At 38.6% G+C, this 24,620-nt stretch overlaps 1 protein-coding gene across 1 annotated transcript; it reads right to left on the bottom strand.

Moving 5' to 3' along the window:
- Positions 1-24,620, bottom strand: LOC131961724 (NLR family CARD domain-containing protein 3-like). The gene is made up of 12 exons (XM_059326578.1): positions 24,476-24,620; positions 17,155-17,271; positions 16,742-16,858; positions 15,948-16,064; positions 15,571-15,687; positions 11,848-12,029; positions 8,734-10,525; positions 7,673-7,846; positions 4,744-4,917; positions 2,105-2,278; positions 1,286-1,459; positions 1-794 (listed from the first exon to the last, which is right to left on the bottom strand). Exons 1-12 carry the CDS (start codon positions 24,604-24,606, stop codon positions 788-790), a joined length of 3,276 nt encoding a protein of 1,091 aa, XP_059182561.1. The 5' UTR covers positions 24,607-24,620; the 3' UTR covers positions 1-787.

Here is a 24,620-nt window from a genome sequence, read left to right as displayed (position 1 = left end):
ATTGATTTATTAGGGTGGGACAAACCTCATAACAATATTAATGATTTTTATCACATATCATAAAGCTTAGCTGTGTTTTTAGGAGCAGGAAGTGAGAACTAACTATGTTTATACCCCCCATTAAATCATTTTTTGTAGAAATCTGACAGAGTTGACAAAAAATGGATAACAACTTTAATGAGCCACATTTTCATAAAAAAAATACAATTTAAAGCAAGAAAACAATATTCTCTTAGTAAATATTTACAGATATTTTAGATTTTGAAGAATTTGGAAACTCTTTCAAGACGAGAGTGATGAATTATTGTCTGGTAACAGGACAAGTACATTAACCATAATCTGTTAGTTATCACTTGAAAAACTTTAGTGAAGCCTTAAAGGTTTTAACTTCTACAACAAGCAACTATTCATCTGTCATAATATGAGAAACGGCTGATATTGGTAGTAATAACGTAAGATCAACTTCTTTTGTTATTTACACATCAGAGGAAATGAACTACAATTCCCCTTTATTCCACAGGGTGGAGCTGTAACAGAACACAAAGCAGAAACATGCATCTAAATGTGTTGATGTACAGTCACGTTGTCATGACGAGAACTAATCTGCAGAGGAACTCTGAGTTCAGATTATATGAATGAATGAAACAACAGACGGAGGTGAAGGAGTCTCAGTGTGTCTGCAGAGAGAAGGACAGAGCAGCAGCAGAGCAGTCCACATCCTCTGATGATACTCTGTCACATCAGAGGAACACAGGGACCATGCTGGACTGGACTTTACTTCAGATCACTACCAGCTGATGAGAGAAGAAGACAGACAACAGAAGAGATAAATCAGAGACTCTCTTCATCAGCAACAAGTCTGTTTACTTTGCAGATTTCACTTAAGTACTCAGTCGAAATAAACAGAGAGCCCTGAACGCATCATTACTGCAGAAACAGAGAGGTATGCTGTTTGAGTTCAAAGCTGCTAAAAACCAGAGTCTCAGTCACACTTGATATCATCAACTCTTAAATATTATGAATATAAAAATATCTGGACGAAACAAACTTGTGATGATGTCAGCAGAAATACACATTTATTTCCTGGAGACATGAACACAACAACTCAAACACATGATCACAACAAGCTTCTGACTGATCTGATTGGCTGACTGTTCTCTCTGTGTTTCTGTCACCATTCTCCTCTCACAGCTTCACTGAGAAGGTCGGAGGTTTACAGGAAATACTGGATCTTTCTCTGATACTAACTGTCTTCAGTACAATACTGCTGAAACCCTCTACTGACCTCAGAGTCTCCAGTCTGCAGTGTGGACTCTCCTTCAGATCACACAGCAGCTTCACGTCTGAATCCTTCAGGTTGTTTCCAAACAGCCACAGCTCTCTCAGATGGGAGGGGTTGGACTTCAGAGCTAAAGCCAGAGAAGCACAGCTGATCTCTGACAAACTGCATCTCCCCAATCTGAATAAAGAATAAATGATGCAGATAAAAACAGATTTATAATCCAATCAGATGTGTTCAGGTTTTAATGTGCAGCTCAACATTACTGAGTCATAATCAATGAGCTTTTCTCTAAAATGAGTAGAGTGACTGTAATTGTGTTATTGTGGATCATCATGATGTCAGCCTTCTACAGACATCATCCAAATATCACCACAACATTCATAAAACTATTAATGTCAACACAGATTAATAACATGCTGCTGCTCTCAGTCAGGTCTGTCATTAGAGGATCAATACTATATTGATCCTTTAAACAGCTGTGTGTGTTCTGAAGGATCAATGTTCATGATACAACATTATTTTTGAAAATATATTAAAATGACTTTGTCAATTTAAAGCAAACATTAGTTCAGAGTATCCTCTGAATACAGATGTAACCATTAACAAAAATTATATTATTAACAACTAGCAGTGGACATTTTATACAGTTTATTTAAGAAACACGTGGCTTTTTATTAATTTTTAGGACTAGAAAAATAAAAAATGAACAAAATTAAATGTACAACTTTATGAATGTTATCAAATGTAATGTTTATAAATGAATTAGGTTCCATTGTTGATGAAACATATTAGATCTATAAAAGTAACAGTCAGTGAACTGACCTCAGAGTCTCCAGTCTGCAGTTTGGACTCTGCAGAAAATCACACAGCAGCTTCACTCCTGAATCCTGCAGCTCGTTTAAGCCCAGCTCCAGCTCTCTCAGATGGGAGGGGTTGGACTTCAGAGCGAAAGCCAGAGAAGCACAGCTGATCTCTGACAAACTGCAGCTCATCAATCTGAATAAAGAATAAATGATGTGACATTAGAAGACAATGTTCATGCTTGAAATCATTCAGTGTTTAATAATGTGTTCAGAGCTGAAGAAGCTTTAGAATCAACAAGTTTAGAAAAATGGAAACTCCATTGACTCCATCAAATCAGACATGATGGATTCAAAATTAACTGTTGTTACTTTCATTATTTTCTGTTTCCCCTTATTCACAACATTTATCTCATATTATGAAAAATACTTGGCCTTTTCTTTTAAAAACAAGGCCAAAATGAAACAAACAAGACTTTATCAAATAATAATAATTGAGGTAAATTCACCCACTTCATATTCTCTCATTTCAAAGCACAGATTGAGGCTATTCTCATCAACACACAGCTGACTGAGTGTGAGCTCTGCAATTACAAACATGTCAGAGGGACTAAAGGTCGGAATAGTTACAAAATAAAAAGTTAAATCAATATCTTGTAAAGCTAGTGGTTATAGTTTTAACAGCTTTTTTTATGTACATTCATATAGCATATAGAGTGTAGGTATTATTTGATATGAACAGTCAGCTCTGGAAAAAAAAAAGGCTGAAGAATTTGGATTTGTTAATAGAAAATGTAGTAAAAATAACAACCAGATTAATAAAATGGATCTGCAGACAGAGACAGCCATGATGTAATAAAGAGGTGTGACACAGAGCTGGAATATATCAAACCAAACTGGGAGCACTCCACAGTTAAAGTGTCCTTTTCTATGTGTTGTATCAGATATTTAAAACAGATTAAATGAACCATCAAATGTTCTGCTCTCCACTGTTTGTGTGGTCCCTCATAACGTGCTGCTCTAACAGCATTTCTTCATCACATTTCACCTTCACATTACTTCTAACGTCAAATTATTGAACAACAACATTCTCTTACATTCAGACTAACTTGCTGTATTTCATCTGATATAGTATTCATCATTCAAGAGAGAGAAAATATACATCACCTACTTTGTATAGTAGGTAGATACCAAAGTTTCCAAACATGACAAATATGTCAGAATTAATGTTCTGTTGATCAAAACAAGTGGACAGAGACTTATATTATGAAAAAAACAGGCTGAGAAGCCCATGTTGCTGCTTTTGCAGACAGAAGCTGATTTCTGAAGGAAATGTGCTTGTTGGCCATTTCCAGGGATGCTACTGGTGGAGAAATGGTTTTAGCTTGTATTTGTTGCTAGTTGAATGCATATTTGATGGTAAAATGCTATTGTAGTTCATTTCTACATTTCTAAATTCACTTCTGGCATAGATAGTAGGAGTAGGGAAAAAACAATGGGCCTCATTCACCAATATCTTCTTAAGAATCTTCTTAGATTCTTTCTTAAGTCCTTTTTAAGAAGATTTCTATGAAGACCCTAAGTCAGATTCATCAACGTGTTCTTAAGCCGCTGAATTGTTCGCAGCCGTGTTCTTAAATTGATGAATGCCAGGTGAGTCTAATTAACATAGGATTAGCATAGGTAGCCGCCCATTAATGCCCATAAAAGGGCCCATAAAAAGGACTGCAGGGCTGTGTGTAGACGCCTCACAGAGCAAACAGCAACAGAATGCCTGAAGCAAAGCGTAAATCCGTTGGAGCACAGTTAAAAAGAAATATAAACTTTAGCAGTTCAGAACTTGAAGTTCTGCTGCAAGAGATCACTCGGAGGAAGAAAATTATATTTTCAGCCTGAGTGCAGGTTGCACCAACACAAACAAAAAGGAGGCCTGGGAGGCAGTTACTCTTGCAGTGGATGCATTAAAATGAACAAGAAATTGAAGAAAACGATGTTATAATAATTTTTTCTATGAGTGTATATGCACTGCTCAAAAAAATAAAGGGAACACTTAAACAACACAATGTACAGTAACTCCAAGTCAATCACACTTCTGTGAAATCAAACTGTCCTTGAATATGTGGTATCACTAATGGACGGCATGATTTCCAATTTACTTGATTCATGTTAAAGCGTTGGCACATTTAATTTAATTCAAATGAAAAAAAAAATTAAATTAATAAATGAATACATAAATATGACGGAAATTTCACTGTAATGTATTTTATTGAACTTAACAAAAGAAGACAACACAACCATGCCAACATGTCAGCACTGAAATGTGATTAAGAGTACTCCTGAGTGTTAGTAGGATTTGTTCTTACCTAAAAAAAATCCTGGATAAGAAAAAAATTCATGAATGCCACAATCTTCGTAAAATCTTCGTAAGTAGGACTTAAGAACAAATTTGTACTTAAGAACGGTTCGTGAATGAGGCTCAATGTCTGGTTTTAAATGTGCAGCTCAACACTGCTCTTCCACAGTTAACGGACTAAACCACTGAAGAAGAACACAGACTTTAGCATTCAGATCCTCAGTGTGGATCAGTATAATATCAGCCTAATGTCGACACAACTTTCACATCATATTCATCTCAGCACAGAAGTAAAAATGGTGTCTGACCCCAGAGTCTCCAGTCTGCAGTTTGGACTCTGCAGGAAATCACACAGCAGCTTCACTCCTGAATCCTGCAGCTTGTTGCTGGTCAGCTGCAGCTCTCTCAGATGGGAGGGGTTGGACTTCAGGGCTGAGGCCAGAGAAGCACAGCTGATCTCTGACAAACTGCAGTTCCCCAATCTGAATAAAGAATAAATTATGCTGATAAAAATAGATTTATAACCCATCAGATGTGTTCATGCTTTAATGTGCAGCTCAATATTACTGAGTCATAATCAATGAGCTTTTCTCTAAAATGAGTAGAGTGACTGTAATTGTGTTATTGTGGATCATCATGATGTCAGCCTTCTACAGACATCATCCAAATATCACCACAACATTCATAAAACTATTCATGTCAACACAGATTAATAACATGCTGCTGCTCTCAGTCAGGTCTGTCATTAGAGGATCAATACTATATTGATCCTTTAAACAGCTGTGTGTGTTCTGAAGGATCAATGTTCATGATACAACATTATTTTTGAAAATATATTAAAATGACTTTGTCAATTTAAAGCAAACATTAGTTCAGAGTATCCTCTGAATACAGATGTGACCATTAACAAAAATTATGAACGTGAGTTTACTTTAACAACTAACAGTGGACATTTATGCAGTTTATTTAAGAAACACGTGGCTTTTTATTCATTTTTAGGATTAGAAAAAAAATATGAACAAAATTAAATGTACAACTGTATGAATGTTATGAAATGTAATGTTTATAAATGAATTAGGTTCCATTGTTGATGAAACAATGAAACATTAATTACACACATTAATTAAAAGAGGAAGCTTTAGAAAAATGGAAACTCCATTGACTCCATCAAATCAGACATGATGGATTCAAAATGAACTGTTGTTACTTTCATTATTTTCTGTTTCCCCTTATTCACAACATTTATCTCATGTTATGAAAAATACTTGGCCTTTTCTTTAAAAAGAAAAAAAAGGCCAAAATGAAACAAACAAGACTTAATCAAATACATAATAATTGAGGTAAATTCACCCACTTCATATTCTCTCATTTCAAAGCACAGATTGAGGCTATTCTCATCAACACACAGCTGTGAGCTCTGCAATTGCAAACATGTCAGAGGGACTAAAGGTCGGAATAGTTACAAAATAAAAAGTTAAATCAATATCTTGTAAAGCTAGTGGTTATATGTTTTAACAGCTTTTTTATGTACATTCATATAGCATATAGTGTGTAGGTATCATTTGATATGAACAGTCAGCTCTGGAAAAAAAAGGCTGAAGAATTTGGATTTGTTAAAAGAAAATGTAGTAAAAATATCAACCAGATTAATGGATCTGCAGACAGAGACAGCCATGATGTAATAAAGAGGTGTGACACAGAGCTGGAATATATCAAACCAAACTGGGAGCACTCCACAGTTACAGTGTTCCTTTTCTATGTGTTGTATCAGATATTTAAAACAGATTAAATGAACCATCAAATGTTCTGCTCTCCACTGTTTGTGTGGTCCCTCATAACGTGCTGCTCTAACAGCATTTCTTCATCACATTTCACCTTCACATTACTTCTAACATCAAATTATTAGAACAACAACATTCTCTTACATTCAGACTAACTTGCTGTATTTCATCTGATATAGTATTCATCATTCAAGAGAGAGAAAATATACATCACCTACTTTGTATAGTAGGTAGATACCAAAGTTTCCAAACATGACAAATATGTCAGAATTAATGTTCTGTTGATCCAAAGAAATGGACAGAGACTTATATTATGAAAAAGACAGGCTGAGAAGCCCATGTTGCTGCTTTTGGAGACAGAAGCTGATTTCTGGAGGGACTTTGCTTGCTGGTCATTTCCAGGGATGCTACTGGTGGAGAAATGATTTAAGGTTGTATTTGTTGCAAGTTAAATGCATATTTGATGGTAAAATGCTATTGTAGTTCATTTCTAAATTTCTAAATTCACTTCTGGCATAGATAGTAGTAGTACAGTAAAAACAATGTTATTTGGAGTAATGTTGGCCTATTGAAATTAATGTAAAGTTTAATGGTAATTTTATATTTGTGTGTATATTGGATGTAAGGCAGTTTGACTAATTGCAGTATTTTGTGTTTGTGTTAGATACATGTTCTCATCATCTCAGATTTAATCTAGTAGCTCCCTGAACAAACATACCTGCAGCTCATTATTTATGCTCCTGACAGATACAGACTTTCTCAAAGTTTTCAAAGTGTTTGTTCCTTTTGATTACTGACTATATTTACAGAGAAACCAGCTGTTCAGGTAACCAGACGCTGCCAGATGTTTTGTTCCACGAAGCCGTCATTGGAAACTGTTTGGAAAAAGGCAGAAGCTTTCAAAAATATCTGCCAGCTGATTGGATGAACTATGTGTCTATCAGCGTCTATCACAGGCTGCTGAAGCCAGTTGAGAGAAGAGCTAAAACATGTCTTCCATGGGGAAAAGCCTCAGTGTTCTTTGATCTTCCTTTAATGAAGAAATACTCAGTTTGAATACAACTGATATTATTGCAGCACCTTCGCTCGCCTCTTTCTCTGTTTCACTGTTTTATACAACAACAAGAAAGATTTGACCTGAGCCCACATTATTGTTTCCAACAAACTGCTGTCGTCACACACATAAAGCGTTGCCGTAGCAACCAGTAGCTCCTCACAAGACACTGATTGGTCCAAACCACTGGTGGTTCAGACCCAAACACATGACCTGAAGCCTGACAACATGGATTTTTGTGATATGTGAGTCCAAGTGCAAGAGAACAGATTAACAAACTGGGTTATAGATCTGTGCTCAGGCAAACTCAGAAAACAAATGAACCAAACTAAATCTGAAACATCAATTATGATTCAAATTCAGCAGATATACACTGTGTGTGAGCACAATACAGGAACTGACCTCAGAGTCTCCAGTCTGCAGTTTGGACTCTCCAGTCCAGCACACAGACGCTTCACTCCTGAATCCTTCAGGTCGTTGCCACGCAGGTGCAGCTCTCTCAGATAGGAGGGGTTGGACTTCAGAGCTGAGGCCACGACTTCATAGTGAGTCTCAGAGAGTCCACAGCCAGAAAGTCTGTGATTACAGAAAATATAACATTTTAAATATAACTAATTATTTAGTCTTTTTTACTTTTCATTTCCCATTTCAATAATTTAATGAATCCTGTTGCATTTATAGTAGAATTACTTCTAAAGATTGTAATATTATCATTCCTTGACTGATTGAACAGGCTGAAGTTCATGTTTTGGAGCTAAAAATGTGAGCAGTGAGCTGAAGCTCTGGAGCTCTGGTTCACTGGCAGAATGAACCTGGAGGTCCCATCAGCTGACTGTGTGATGAGTATGTATGATTCCTGATGATTCAAATCAATCTAAATTCTAAAAAACAGTCTGAATTCATTGTTATGAACTAAATGTAAAGTTGTAGATTTTCTTGGAGAGAGAAAGGAATGTTTTGTCCTTTAAGTGGAGGATGGCATAGTTCAGAAACTGCTGAGAAATATGATAAAAATAACTGACAGAAGCTACGTTGAGAAAAATAAAACATGTATGTATGCATTTCCAGTAGAAGAATATATTACATGTCTGTGTGTCTATACAAAGAATAATAAATAGAGACATTATAAAAACATGATGCAGACACTGCTTACAATGTCAAACAGGCTGTGTGTTGTGATTCAGTGATGAGTGTGAAAACATTTCCAGCACACACTCTTTAGTTTTCTGGGCTGGATTTGTATGAAGCCTCCATCACTCCAACAGAGACAGATAGGAGATGATAACGTTGGCACTGGAACATGTAGAATGTTTTCAATACGCAGGTTTAATGCTAGTTGAAGAAAACTTTGATAGTGTGCAGCTTTTATACTGTGCATGTGTGTAAAGTGTGTATCTTTACTCTAACACTGATGCTTCAGCTTCACATTGCTGTATAATGTTGATGATCACATCTGGACTTACACAGCTTTCCTGCAGTTCCTCACAGCTGGAATCAGTCTATGTTTTCCCTCGTATGATGTTGTGTAGTTGCCCAGGTCCAACTCATCCAGAACCTCCTCTGACATCTGCAGCATGTAGGCCAGAGCTGAGCAGTGGATCTCAGAGAGTATCTCCTCTGATCTGTTCTCTGACTTCAGGAACTCTTGTATCTCCTGATGGACTGAGAGGTCGTTCATCTCCGTCAGACAGTGGAAGATGTTGATGCTTCTGTCAGGAGAGATCTCCTCAGTACTTATCTCCTTCAGGTTGTTGATGGCTCTCTGGATAACTTCTGGACTGTTGTCTGTCTGACCCAGCGGGCCTCCTAACAGTCTCTGGTTGGACTCCAGAGAGAGGCCATGAAGGAAGCGGACAAACAAGTCCAGGTGGCCATTTTTACTTTCAAGGGATTTCTCCATGGCTTTCTTCAAGAAGTCATCCAGAGATGATCCCCTATTGTCCCAGTCTGTCCCCAGAAATGCCTCCAGTACCTCTATGTTCCTGTTGGTGGAACAGTGGAACATGTAGACTGCAGCCAGAAACTCCTGAATGCTCAGATGAACGAAGCAGTAGACTGTTTTCTGGAAGATCACACTCTCTCTTTTGAAGATCTCTGTACAAACTCCTGAGTACACCGAGGCCTCTGTGACATCCAGACCACAGCGCTCCAGGTCTTCTTGGTAGAACATGATGTTTCCTTCCTGCAGCTGTTCAAACGCCAGCCTCCCCAGCTTCAGAAGAACTTCTCTGTCAGCCTCCATCAGCTCCTGCGGACTCGTCTCATGTCCCTCAGCGTACTTCTGCTTCTTCTTCTTGGTCTGAACCAGCAGGAAGTGTGAGTACAGGTCAGTCAGGGTCTTGGGCAGCTCTCCTCTCTGCTCTGTAGTCAACATGTGGTCCAGAACTGTAGCAGTGATCCAGCAGAAGACTGGGATCAGACACATGATGTGGAGGCTCCTGGATGTCTGGATGTGTGAGATGATTGTGCTGGAGCGCTCTTCATCACTGACCCTCCTCCTGAAGTACTCCTCCTTCTGGGCGTCAGTGAAGCCTCGTACTTCTGTCACCCTGTCGACATGTTTAGGAGGGATCTGATTGGCCGCCGCGGGTCGGGAAGTTATCCAGACGAGAGCCGACGGAAGCAGATTCCCCTCGATGAGGTTTGTCAGCAGCACGTTGACCGATGACTTCTGTGTGACATCAGACACAACCTCCTTGTTGGTGAAATCCAGAGAAAGTCTGCTTTCATCCAGGCCGTCAAAGATGAACAGAAGCTTACAGACGGCGAGCTTCTCTGCTGTGACCTTCTGTAATGTTGGATGGAAAACATGGAGCAGCTCCAGAAGACTGTACTGCTCATCTCTGATCAAGTTCAGCTCCCTGAAGGAAAGCAGAATCACCACACTGACATCTTGGTTCTCCAAACCCTCTGCCCAGTCCAGACTGAACTTCTGCACGGAGAAGGTTTTTCCAACGCCAGCGACGCCGTTGGTCAGAACCACTCTGATGTGTCCCTGTTGGTCAGGTAAGGCTTTAAAGATGTCCTGGCACTTGATTGGAGCGTCGTGGAGCTTCTTGGAAGCCGTCTCCAGCTGCCTCACCTCATGTTGGGTATTAACCTCTTCACTCTGTCTCTCTGTGATGTAGAGCTCAGTGTAGATCCTGTTGAGGAGGGTTCCACTTCCTGTTGCATTACTTCCTTCAGTCACACGTTCACATCTCCTCCTCAGACTGATCTTATATTCATCTAAAACCTCCTGCAGACCACCAGCCACTAAAAGAGGAACAAGATAGACAAAGCAAGAAAGAGAAAAGCAATGAGTAGTAGTAATATTTTACCAATTTTATTACCAATATGAAAAAAAAATCAAAATAAGAACATATAATAGAAAATGCTATAAATCAAGGATCAATTCTTGAGTTAAAAAAAATACATTTGTTTAATATAGAAGAAGAAAAGATGTTTTCTGGGGGAACATCAGTAATGCTCTTTTTTCTCTCAGCCTCTGACTGTGTCAGTGTAAATGTTTGATTGACAGCAGGAGGCTGAGCCTCAGCAGCTCCACATGCTTTTGTCAGTGGAAAACTTTTCTGTGAAGCAGCAGCAATTGGAAAGGTTTGTTTAAAACAGCAATAAGCTAACAAAGCTCTGAAATGCTGTATTTTATGTTTTACTGCCTGCTTTTAATCAGTTATATATATATTAAAGCTGATATCTTTAAGTACAAACCGGGACACCGGAGGAAACGTAAACTCCAAACCACAGAGATTCACTTAGAAGCTCCAAAAGCACTGAGAGTTGAACACAGAGAGCTTTCTGTGGTTTGAACACAGACACACATGTTGATCCAGTCAGTTTAAAGACAGACTTGGCTTTGGTTTGAGGGAGGAGATCATCTCAGTCTGTTGCACGTAAAACCAGCAAGAGACAAAGTGAACAAACATGCTGAAAGCTGTAGGTTATAAACTGACAGCAGACAATGTTTTATTAGCAGAGGCTGTTGAAGTGAGAGAACTGTTAAACATCTAAACGGGCTGATGTTGATGTCAGCAGGAACATTTTTCAGCTCCTAAATGTGCTGAAACTGACTAGTTAACTAGAGCTCCACTGCAGCTTCAAATACTGTTGGCAGTGCACTTTTCCTCAACGGATGTTTGGTCACTTGTTTAACAAGTCGATCTACAGGACAAGAAGTGTGTTTGTGTGTTAGAGAAGGAGGAAACATTAACAGCTGGACCTTGTTCTGTGTCTGTGGTAATTGTCTGTCTATGATAGAACAGTGATGTTACTGCTTTAAGCTGTTTAATAGTTACCTTATCTAAGCAGAGGGAGAACAAACAGCATGCTGATTAGTTCATGCAAAGACAGAGGGCCCTATCATAAAACAAAAACAGCAAATATATACTTTCTCTCAAAAAGTAGAACACAGAACAACTGATACAGAGCAGATCTGTCTGCTGGAACAGAAACAACATGCAGTTAAATTAAATTTAAGGAATAAGTAAAGATATTTATAATGAGCTTAAAAGCCTGTGCTGTATGACACAACAAATGTCTCTGTCTCTGTACATCAGCAGACAGAGGGACAGTCTTACTGGTTCTGGATCTTTGTCCACACTGGGGACAGGAGGAGTCTCCTGGTGAAGCAGACTGGTCCCAGTATGAGCTGATGCAGCGTCTGCAGAACCAGTGTCCACAGCTGGTAGAGACGGGATCCTTCAGGACGTCCTGACACAAAGCACAGCAGGACAGCTGCTCCTCCTCATCACTCCTCTTCCTCTTCCTGTTAACACATTTTTTTAATTTCTTCAACATTTCTAGATGGGAAATGTTCAACTATTGTAGCTACAAAAACAGGCTTAAATGTGTGCTCTTCTGAAAACAGTAACTTGAACTGAGTATTTTATACCTCCAACAAGGAGGTTATGTTTTTGGTTTGTTTCTCTGTTTATCAGCAGTATAACAAAAAAAAGCCCAATTCTTTTATGAATCTTAGGTGAAGAGTGTTGGAAGGAGTCTGATCAGAATCACAGGGTCGATATACTAATCATTTTCTACTCTTTTGTTAACATTGTGGGATGGTCTTGTTGGCGGACCTTCAAGTGTTTTTGGTTTTATTTGCTCCCATATTTTTATGAGGCATGCATTTGCCATGAACAGATTATTTTATTCTACAGTCCAGACGGGATATTCTGTTTCTGTCTGTCTCTATTGTAAACTATCAAATGAAGACATACATATATTTTAAATTTTCCCAACATATAAGTGGTCCAAATATTCATTAGTGTGTAGTTAATAGGGCTGGGTATTGTGGCCAATTTCCTAAATCGATTCGATTTCGATTCATAAGGTCCTGAATCGATTAATCACGTTTCGATTCGATTCAATCCAATCCAATCCACTCTTAAATAATGAAAATGGCTCAACTGTTTTACAAAATACAAATGTACTTTATTTTTTCTCTACACCGTAAACAAAGGACAGTTTAAATTGGACAGTTTAAACTTGAGCTGTAAACACAACTGTCTGAAGTCTCAAAAGTGCAATTTTGAAATTAGGAAGGAATTGCTAGTGAAACTATACCTGAACTACAACATTCCATCACTGCAAATTGCATTAAGGCATTGTTTCTTAATGTGCAAAAATAACAACAATAATAGAAACAAAACTTAGTAAACTTATCCTGTCTTAAGTCAAGTCCTGTTATTGTGACTTTGTTCTCATTTGGTAATTGTGAGATTCTTGTGCAGGAAAAGGAGCTCATTGACATGATCTGGAGTTAGGCAGCTCCTTTTTGCAGTGACAATATCACCTGCGGTTGAAAACACCCTCTCCGACGCAATACTGGTCCCTGGGACACAAAGGTATTGCTTCGCCAGGCGAGCCAGCAGTGGATACTCCCTTTTATTTGACCTCCACCAGGTCAGAGGATTTTCATTCAGCCCAGCAGGTTTCTCCACCCTGTATCTTCTAATTTCATCTTCAGCCCTTGTTGCTGGAGTTTTCTCTTCATTTTCCTTTACTGTTGGTGAGTAGACTGCTCCAAGGAGAGACTCCAAGGTGCTGGATTTCTTGGGCTTTTTGGGCGAAGTCGCTCCCCCCTTCTCCTGAGCTCCTTCATCAGCATCGTTACCGTCAGTATTTTGCTGTCAAATAAGACAGAAAAAAGACATAAATAAATTAATAGATTGAAATAATGTATTAATTATTTTAAATTATATAATATTCATTATAATCCAATTGACAAAAATAAATAAATTGAACAGTTTAAAAAAAATACTTACATCACATGCAGCTGTGGCAGCCTCAGTCTGCAGTCTGGAGAAGGTGTCATCTCGCTCTTTAGCGGACAGGGATAGCAGGGCCTTAAAGCGAGGATCCAGCGCTGATGCTGCATACAATGTGTCCTTCTTCGCATCATATCTTAAAGACATTTCACAAATTATTTTTGTTATCATCACAGTATGAGGATAAACATGGCATGCATACATATATACAATTTCACACATACAAACAAAAGTGCATGGATGAAGTGGGCCGATGACAGACAGAGTGGGTTGCTTGTCCTCCAACATTGCCAGTGTAGCTTCTTTCATTGGTTTCAAGACCCGCACCAAATCTTCGGCAATCGTTACATCCTCCTCTGTTAAGGTCCACAGATCCTTTTCATTCCTGCGCACGTCTTGTGAAAGGAGGGTGGCAGTGATCGCTGGCTGTTGTTCTAAAAAGCGCTCCAGCATGTCCAGTGCGCTGTTCCACCTAGTCACAACGTCCAACGTTAGCTTGTGCGCTGGCAGTTGAAGCAGCTTCTGTTTTTCTTTTAGTATGTGATTTGCCGTCGTACTCCGATGAAAGAACGTTGCTGTACGCCTCACTCGAGCTAGCAGACGTGACACGGCTGGAATTTTTAGACCTGCTTGTGAGGCTAAATTCAGTGTGTGCGCGAAGCAGCCGACGTGCATTAGCTGCACTAGCTCCACCGCACGAACCATATTTGCAGCGTTATCCGTCACGACTGCTGGGTCTTTGCTGGTCAGCCCCCACTCCTGTATAGCCTGCGTCAACATATCAGCTATATTATTAGCTGTGTGGCTCGTAAGAACCTCGGTGGTCTGTAGCACATGAGACATGAGACACCACTCGTTGTCGATGTAGTGACAGGTCACTGTCATGTACGACTGCGTTGACAGTGATGTCCAGGTGTCACGTGATGCAGTGATGCCGACTCTCTCTGCTGACTGCATTTTCGCTAGGATGTCATTTTTCTCACATTTATACATCATAGGGATAACTGTGTCAGTCAGATGTTTACGTTGCACCATAACATAGTGTGGATCGAGCACCTGAACGAGCCGCTTGAAGCCTTCGTTTTCGACTACCGAGTACGGGCGCAAATCTTTGCAAACAAACGTTGCGATGGCCTCTGTTATTTTTATGGCCCGCGGAGAATCGGCGGGCAATGTTAGGGATTCCCTCAGTTTCTTTTGTTTTGCCCCGGACGGCTTGTTGTCCGAAGCTAACGTTAGCGTTGTGTGATACCTTGTCAAGTGGTTTCTGAGGTTTGTATTATTTCTGCAATAACTGAGCTCCGCTTGGCAGATCTTGCAAACCACTTTGCTTTTATCCTCTTTGTCCTTTGTCGTTTTGAATCCGAAATGGTTCCAGACGTCAGACTTAAGTTGGGACGGTTTGTTTATCGGTGTTGTAGCTGCGTCGGCCATCTTGCATGCTTGTGCGCTTGAATGAATATTAACCGGAACGTCCATAAATGCGCCATGGGTGCATTACGCACGTGACTACTGGGGTCAACGTCATAGGGAAAAATCGATCTCAGGCCCTATTAATCGAAGTTGCAAAATTTAAATGAAATCGATCCAAAATCGATTAAATCGATTTATTTACCCAGCCCTAGTAGTTAATCAGCTGATAATATTTACATCAGCACAACCCATGGATGTTCATGTTCGTTCTGGAGCTTCAGGAACAATAAATGGTGAAGAGAATCTAAGCTCAAAGTTACACTTATTAATAATCCAAAACTTTTGAATAATAACGTTTTTGACAAACTTCAACATTCAGTCAAAAATATGAATATTTTCTTGAAGGGTCATTCTGAAGAAAGACATTTCTGTGTGTTTTGTTACAGAAATAAAATCAGTACTTTACGTTTTTAAAAGCCAGACTAAGATCCATGTTAGTTTGAAACAGTTGCTGCACTAATCGGTCTGCATCATCATGAACGTAAATCTCAAAGTATTTTATCGCCATCCTTAATGAAACATCTTCTCTCTGATCAGTGTGTAGGACAGTTCTCTTACTTTGTGTCTGAGGGTCCAGGTTCATTACTGAACTTCAGAGGTTGACGTCTGGACTGGTCACTCTTCATAGACAGACAGCCGGACACTACAGACTCTGCTCTGTGTCTGTTCTGAAATCTTTAAAAACAAAAATAGTTACAGTCATATCACATGAATCACTGATGATTTCTCTTATTTGAAGGAAGCTCTAAGTACATAGCTGCTGTTACTGCAGATGGAGGTTTAATAGTTTGTATTATTCCTCCTAGAAGAGATTACAGGTTTTCTAGGTTAAGAACAGTGACACTGATATGAAGAGGAAGATGGAACAAATGATCTTTGTGTCACAACAAATAGACTGAAATGAGTCATAGAAGTTAGTTAGTTTCAGTTCTTACTTTGTGTCTGAGGGTCCAGGTTCATTACTAAAGTATGGAGGAGAATCTTTGGACCAGCCACTCTTCACAGACTGACAGCCGGATACTACAGACTCTGCGCTCTGTCTGGACTGAAACCTGCAAAAACAAAATAAGTTTCAGTCATACAAACATGTTCAACTTCTATTTATTTAAGCGCTTTATACACAAACTGCTGTTCCTGCAGATAATAAGGATGTTTATTAGATTGTATTAGTGCTCTTAGATTGGGTTACAGGTTTTCTAGGTGACGAACAGCTGTCACTGATATGAAGATGGCACAAATGATTTCTCTTGTCTGTCACAAAAGGTTCACAAACACAAAAATCAACAAACAATACATTGACAGACAAAACTGAAAATGAGTCATAAAATTAGTTTGTAGCAGTTCTTACTTTGTGTCTGAGGGTCCAGGTTCATTACTGAAGTATGGAGGAGAATCTTTGGACCGGCCACTCTTCATAGACAGACAGCCGGACACTACAGACTCTGCTCTGTGTCTCTTCTGAAATCTTTAATGACAAACATAGTTTCAGTCATATCACATGAATCACTGATGATTTCTCTTATTTGAAGGAAGCTCTAAGTACATAGCTGCTGTTAATGCAGATGGAGGTTTAATAGTTTGTATTATTCCTCATAAAACGGATTACAGGTTTTCTATGTGACTAACAGTGACACTGATATGAAGAGGAAGATGGAAAAAATGATTTATCTTTGTGTCACAACAAATAGACTGAAATGAGTCATAGAAATGAGTTAGTTTCAGTTCTTACTTTGTGTCTGAAGGTCCAGGTTCATTACTGAAGTATGGAGGAGAATCTTTGGACCAGTCACTCTTCACAGACAGACAGCCGGATACTACAGACTCTGCGCTCTGTCTGGACTGAAACCTGAAAAAACAAAATAAGTTTCAGTCATACAAACATGTTCAACTTCTATTTATTTAAGCGCTTTATACACAAACTGCTGTTCCTGCTGATAATAAGGATGTTTATTAGATTGTATTAGTGCTCTTAGATTGGATTACAGGTTTTCTAGGTGACGAACAGCTGTCACTGATATGAAGATGGCACAAATGATTTCTCTTGTCTGTCACAAAAGGTTCACAAACACAAAAATCAACAAACAATACATTAACAGACAAAACTGAAAATGAGTCATAAAATTAGTTTGTAGCAGTTCTTACTTTGTGTCTGAGGGTCCAGGTTCATTACTGAAGTATGGAGGAGAATCTTTGGACCAGTCACTCTTCATAGACAGACAGTTGGACACTACAGACTCTGCTCTGTGTCTGTTCTGATATCTGCAAACACATCAATAGTTTCAGTCATATCATATGAATCACTGATAGGGTTTGGTACTGAACTCTTTTCAGGGTACAGACTGAATAACGTCGGTACTATCGAGTGACGTTAAATCAATCAGTGGCTGATTTCGGTACCTGAGAGCATCTGGTTGAGACAGCAGTTGTTTTTTTACAGCATGTTAGCTGAATGACTGGAAACAAAAACTGTGTGGAGAGTTAGCTGCCACGTTTGTTGTCATTTATGCTCACACCAACATCTCTGTCCTCTCCTCATCCACACACACAGGCGTGCATGCAGTGAAAGCAAAGAGGCTGCAGTGAGGACAATTAAAGAGAGCGAGCAAACTACGTCTCTCCTGCAGCATCATCAAGTTGTAGTGAGTCAAGGCCATAGTGAGCCTCAAGTGTGGATAACTTTTTAAAACCTCACACAGACAACACTCGCTGCAGTAAAATGCAGTGATGTTGATAGGTTTTACAATGTAGTGAGCTCACAGGACCCACAGGTGGTGATTTAAGTTGGTCCCTGAGAAACTCAAAGGGTCCCCAGTAACATTTTAATTTCTTCAGAAATTATAATGTTTAACTCCTTTGATGTTGGTATGGTATGATATGGTTAAAATTAACGTATATATTCATGCACGTTCAAAATCTATCTGACAATAGCATTTAGCACAAAATAGCATTTTTGTCGCAACATAAATATAGTGGTGGAAATATGGGCTTAAATATGTCTCATTAATACTTGTAAACACACAGGGGGTGATCTACAAATATTTTTGATTTGCACACGTGTTTTGCTATCCACAAATACAAATTTCTAATTTGTAACTTGTATTTTGGTTTTTACAAATACGAGTGTACTTGTAAATATATTGTGTTTTTGTAAATACACAATTTTCCATTTGTAAAAACAAAAAAGCCATTTGTAAAACTGAAAATTCTGCTTGTGAAGTGTGACTCAGCATTTGTGGATCATTAATCACGCACACGCATCTCTTTACTCACTTACGCATTTTTGAGACGTTCCTGTCGCAGATCCACACAGATCTACAAGCAAATAGCTTGTGATTCACAAATGACCTGCCCTCCTCACCAGTAGGTGGCAGTGTTGTTGTATACATACAAATATTCCTTCCACAAACACAAATTTAGGATTTGTAACTTGTGTGTTGGTTTCTACAAATAAATGTCTATTCGTAAAAAAAAGCCATTTGTAAAACTGAAAATTCTGCTTGTGAAGTGTGACTCAGCATTTGTGGATCACCAATCACACACACGCATCTCTTTCCTCACTTGCGTATTTTTGAGACGTTCTTGTCGCAGATCCACACAGATCCACAAGCAAATAGCTCGTGATTCCAAGTAACCCTGGCTGCAGCCTGCAGACGGCGGCGGAGCTCAACGGACATTGAGCTGGGTGGAGTCAAACGTTGAGCTGGAGGAGTATGTTAGATTTACTCAATGGCACTGGCCGCATATAAACAAATAAGGAGCATATATATATTTATATTTTTGTTTGTAATGACTCAAGTAAAGAAATGAGGACTATTAGTTTTATATGGAATGACTATTCAGCATTCACAAGTATAGTTAATTTTGACTGACATGACATAAGCAATGATAATGTTATAAAACAGCAGAGAGTTGTATGAAAGCAATTAATGCATGTCCAAAAGCATTTATAATTTGTTGTAAGGAGAAACTGCTAATATGATGAGCACAAATGACTAAATGTTGTGGAGGTTGAACTAACTGTTGTGCAAATGTTAATATTGATGTGAGAAATGCACCAAATGACAAATAAGGGAGTTTGAAGCGCCATTAAAACTTTAAAAAGCTGTTGTCATTCCCATTTTCATCATGCTAAAATAGTTTGCATCCTTTTGAAGTCTAATGTCGAGTTTTTTTGCCTTTAGTGAATTCTAGTAAAATATGGGTCATCATTTATTTTGATAAATGTTAAAACTTTATCTGTCCTTATTTATAATGCTAGTATGATGTGTCATTTGTAACATTTTACTTGTACTAGAAAAATTCTGTCAGACACACTGACAAGGTGAGGTAGAGAGATCAAAGACTGAGGTGACTTTAACATCATCTTTATTGAACTGAACACAATTAAAAATCAAAGATAACATATTTAAAAAATAACTTATATAAAAAATATAATTAAAAATCACAGCAAAACCCCTCTATTAAACAACATAACACACTACTAAATTCAAAAATCAAAGCAAAAAAAACCCTCTATTAAACAACATATCACACCAATAAATTCAAAAATCAAAGCAAAAAAACCCTCTATTAAACAACATAAACCAATAAATTCAAAAATCAAAGCAATACACAACACAGTACAGGCCTAGAAGCCCATGTAGATAAGTATCCAAAACATATGGAATACAATAATGACAAAGTATGAAAAAATATACTGTACATATGATGTAATACAGAATATATGATGGGTATTTAAATATAATACTTAAAAAATATTAATATAAATAATATTTATAAAATATTAAATATCGAGCCACATGCACACATTTACTTACAGTTACTTACAAGTGCATATCCATACAATTAAAAATATATATACAGACAATGGCCCTTTTAATATAATAATACAGAATATATTTTATATTATTTCATATTTGTTTATTATTATTTCATAATTAAACTGTCACATGCATCAAGGAAGTAGGCAGTCCTCTGGTGTTGCTGCTTCTCAAACTGTATCCTCTGACAGAGTCGTATGGAGCTTCACAAGATTGACCAAATGTTTCTCATCTACAAAATAAGATAGCATAAATGAAAAATCCAGTCATCACAAACCTTTTGGGCTGGCTAAATCATATTGAATCATTGTTGAATGAGGCCTGATCATTTCTGTATTATTGCTTCAATATGTGATCATTCACTGATAGACAGACTGTAGCACAGGATTCAATACAGCCCCATATTCAGAAACATAACATATTCACCATACAGGTTATGATTCACCATATCAGATCTTTTAAACAATACTTTTACTATACTTTTACCATACTTTAGGCTGTTTATTTTGTTATAGCCTAAATATCTCCTCATCTTTGTGTCTCACAGCAAACCTGTCTCCTACAAATTATGTTTGTATATTACTGTTTAATAATTAGCCTCAGTTGTGTGGTGATAAGGTCATCACTGCCTGGATTATGTTCAGAAACAACACTTTTTTGAGTGAATGAAACTGTAATTTATAGGAGACAGTAGACACCTGAGTACACACACCTGGGCTAACGTTACACACACTATAGTTATCACACAGCATTATTAGCTGCTTTCTTAGCCTGCTCTAGTGATTTTATTAGCCCTTACTAACAGAGAAAAAGAGGATTGTGTAGATAAAGTATAAGCACGTACCATCAGTCATCTCTTTAACTAGGTCACGTCTTCTCACGTCTCCGGTGAACAGCAGCTAACAGGCGCCGCTGTTGTGAAGCTTGCGGGTCTACTTGTACTCCCGAGCTGTCGCAGTCTCTTTAACATTGTCCTCGTTTAGATAACTACAGTCAGAGACATTGTATGCTACCATCGGCTCATCCATGAGCGCAATATCTTCCTCCTCATCTTCCCCCAACTCACTCTCTCCGTCATTATCTTGGCTAACGTTAGCCGGACCGTTAGCGTCCTAGCCGGAGGTCCCGCTGTCTCTCTCTCCTCTCGTCTCCTCACCTACCGGTGCGGTGAAATAGTCCATAATTAACTCTGTCCAGTTATCATCACATGTAGCACCTCTATCTCTGATTAAATTGAAAAGTTTTGCAATGTTCTCCTCACATTAATCCACCGGAGCTAAACGACTGAAGTTCCACTGCTTTTGACTCCACTCAGCTCAACGTTTGACTCCACCCAGCTCAACGTTTGACTCCACCCAGCTCAACGTCCGTTGAGCTCCGCCCCGATCTGCAGGCTGCAGCCAGGGTTACTTGGAATCACGAGCTATTTGCTTGTGGATCTGTGTGGATCTGCGACAAGAACGTCTCAAAAATATGCAAGTGAGGAAAGAGATGCGTGTGTGTGATTGGTGATCCACAAATGCTGAGTCACACTTCACAAGCAGAATTTTCAGTTTTACAAATGGCTTTTTTTTTTACGAATAGACATTTATTTGTAGAAACCAACACACAAGTTACAAATCCTAAATTTGTGTTTGTGGAAGGAATATTTGTATGTATACAACAACACTGCCACCTACTGGTGAGGAGGGCAGGTCATTTGTGAATCACGAGCTATTTGCTTGTAGATCTGTGTGGATCTGCGACAGGAACGTCTCAAAAATGCGTAAGTGAGGAAAGAGATGCGTGATTAATGATCCACAAATGCTGAGTCACACTTCACAAGCAGAATTTTCAGTTTTACAAATGGCTTTTTTGTTTTTACAAATGGAAAATTGTGTATTTACAAAAACACAATATATTTACAAGTACACTCGTATTTGTAAAAAACAAAATACAAGTTACAAATTAGAAATTTGTATTTGTGGATAGCAAAACACGTGTGCAAATCAAAAATATTTGTAGATCACCCCCTGTGTGTTTACAAGTATTAATGAGACAAATTTAAGCCCATATGGAAAAGGTATTCAGATCCTTTACTTAAGTAAGTAAGTAAGTAAGTAAGTAAACTTTATTTATATAGCACCTTTCACAGACAGAAGTCACAAAGTGCTTCACATAAAAATCATACACATAACATAAAAATGTACATACAAGTTTTAAAAGACCAAAACAACAGCAATTTAAACAACCATAGCAGTCCCAAAACAATTAATCAAAAGCCTGAACAAATAAAAATGTCTTCAGTTGGCTTCTAAAAGTGACAACAGAATCTAGTGAGCACAGTGAGGGAGGGAGACTGTTCCAAAGCTTGGGAGCAACAGCCTGGAAAGCTTGATCATCTCTGGTTCGAAAACGGGTGCGTGAAACCATGAGCAGATTCTGGTCTGTAGACCTCAGAGGCCGAGTGGGGGTGTAGGTCTGTATCAGGTCACATATGTAGGGTGGAGCCTGGCCATGTAAGGCTCTGAATGTTAAAACCAGAATTTTAAAATGTATTCTATAGGAGACAGGGAGCCAATGTAAGGCTTTAAGAACAGGGGAAATGTGAGACCACCTATGTGTGCGGGTCAGAATTCTCGCTGGAGAGTTCTGTACTAATTGCAGACACGACAGCTCATTTTTGTTAAGACATGAAAACAAACTATTGCAGTAGTCTAGCCGAGAAGACACAAATGCATGAATAATGATTTCTAGGTCATTATGCGACACCATTTTTCTGAGTTTGGAGATTTTTCTCAGTTGAAAAAAGCAATTTCTTGTGAGCTGTTTGCAATGCTTTACTAGGGACATGTCTTTGTCAAATATGACGCCCAGATTTCTCAGGGTGGGTTTAGTTGACTGGCTTAAATCACCCAAGTACTTGTTTATATCTGGAATTAAGTCCTCCGGGGCAACAACCAGGGTTTCGGTTTTATCTGGATTTAGCTGTAAAGAATTTTTACACAGCCATTGTTTCACTTCCACTAAACACTGGACTAAGGAGTCAAGCTTCTGGACCTCCGTAGGCTTAAAGGAACAGTAAAGCTGTATATCATCGGCAAACAGGTGGAATGAAACATTGCTAAACCTTTGGATGGCCTTACCCAAGGGGATCAAATACAGCAGAAATAATATAGGGCCCAAAACGGAACCTTGGGGGACACCACATAACAGGTCCGCTGAATCAGACCTTATTTGGTTGGCTGAGACACTAAAACTACGACCAGTTAAATAGGAGGAGAACCAATTTAGAACTAGCCCTGACAGTCCTACTAGGTCCCTCAATCTTCTCAGCAGGATGCGGTGATCAACAATGTCAAAAGCTGAGGACAGATCCAGGAGAACTAAAACAGTGCATTTACCAGAGTCAGCAGACGGGAGCTTGGAAATAGGCCTGAAATTTTTTAGGTCTGTCGGGTCTAAGTCTACTTTTTTGAGTAGAGCCTCCACTATAGCATGTTTAAAAGCACTGGGAAACACACCAGTGCAGAGAGAGAGATTCACCATTTTGGTAACCCAGGGGCCAATTACATTCAACACAGAACCAAAAAGCCTGCAAGGAAGGACATCGGATGAACAAGAGGAGGGCTTCATTTTAGTCACTAACGCAGAAATATCATCAAGGGTCACAGACTCAAACGAGGTCCACACGTTGGAGACAGGCTCTGTGCCAGCAGGGTAATCACACAAGAGGGGCGGGATCTTATCCTTAATTGTCTTGATTTTGTTTCTGAAAAATCTTTAAAAATCATTGCTATCAGCATCACAGGAAACAGGGAGAACTGGAGCAGTAGGATATACAAGACAATTTATAGTGTCGAACAACACTTGAGGGTTTGTCTTGTTTGCCATGACCAACTGACTTAAGTAAAAGTATTAACACCACAATGTGAAATTACTCCACTACAAGTAAAAGTCCTGCATTCTAAAGTAAAAGTACAAAAGTATCAGCATCAAACTGTACTTAAAGTATCAAAAGTAAAAGTACTTGTTATCCAGAATGTCCCCACTCAGGTTGTTATATATATATTCCAAATATAAATATTGTATTATTACTTTTGATGCATTAATGAAAGCAGCATTTTACTGTCATCAAGCTCAAGGTCGGGTTCATTTGAACTACTTAATATACTGTTATGTGGACTGATTTATAAACATGCAAATCGTTTCAAATTGATTTGACCTGAAAAGTTTGCCTCAAAATGTAGAGGAGTAGAAGTATAAAGTTACAGAAGTGGAAATACTCAGTACCTCAAATTTATATTTAAGTACATTACTTGAGTAAATGTAATTAGTTACATTCCACCAGAAATAGCAAAAAAAAAACATAAATATATATATTCTGTTTTCTGCTTACTCTAGAAAAACGCCATCTTGTCAGAATGGGGATGTATTTATGCCATGACAACGGCAGCTGCCGTTCAAAGTATTGTTAACACAGCCACCGGAGCATGTTTTCTGTATTTCATTACAGCTCGCCCCCTAGACGTTAAAACATGGTCGACATGTGTCAACAAAGCATCGACCAGTGGAAACGTCAGTTTATTTACTACGGTGCAGTTCTCTTGCAGGTTACTGTGATTGTTATAGTCATATATATGAGTTAGTAGCAGTTCTCTTACATTGTGTCTGAGTGTCCAGGTGTATTACTCAAGTCTGGAGGGTTATCTTTGGACCGGTCACTCTTCATATAAAGACAGTCGGACACTACAGACTCTGCTCCGTCCTCCTCTTCCTCCACACGATCACTCATCTTCTGATCTGAAG

This window comes from Centropristis striata, chromosome 23 (assembly GCF_030273125.1).
Source record: "Centropristis striata isolate RG_2023a ecotype Rhode Island chromosome 23, C.striata_1.0, whole genome shotgun sequence".
NCBI lineage: Eukaryota > Metazoa > Chordata > Actinopteri > Perciformes > Serranidae > Centropristis > Centropristis striata.
Note: the sequence above shows the minus strand (reverse complement) of the source record. Positions and strands in the feature narration are given on the sequence as shown.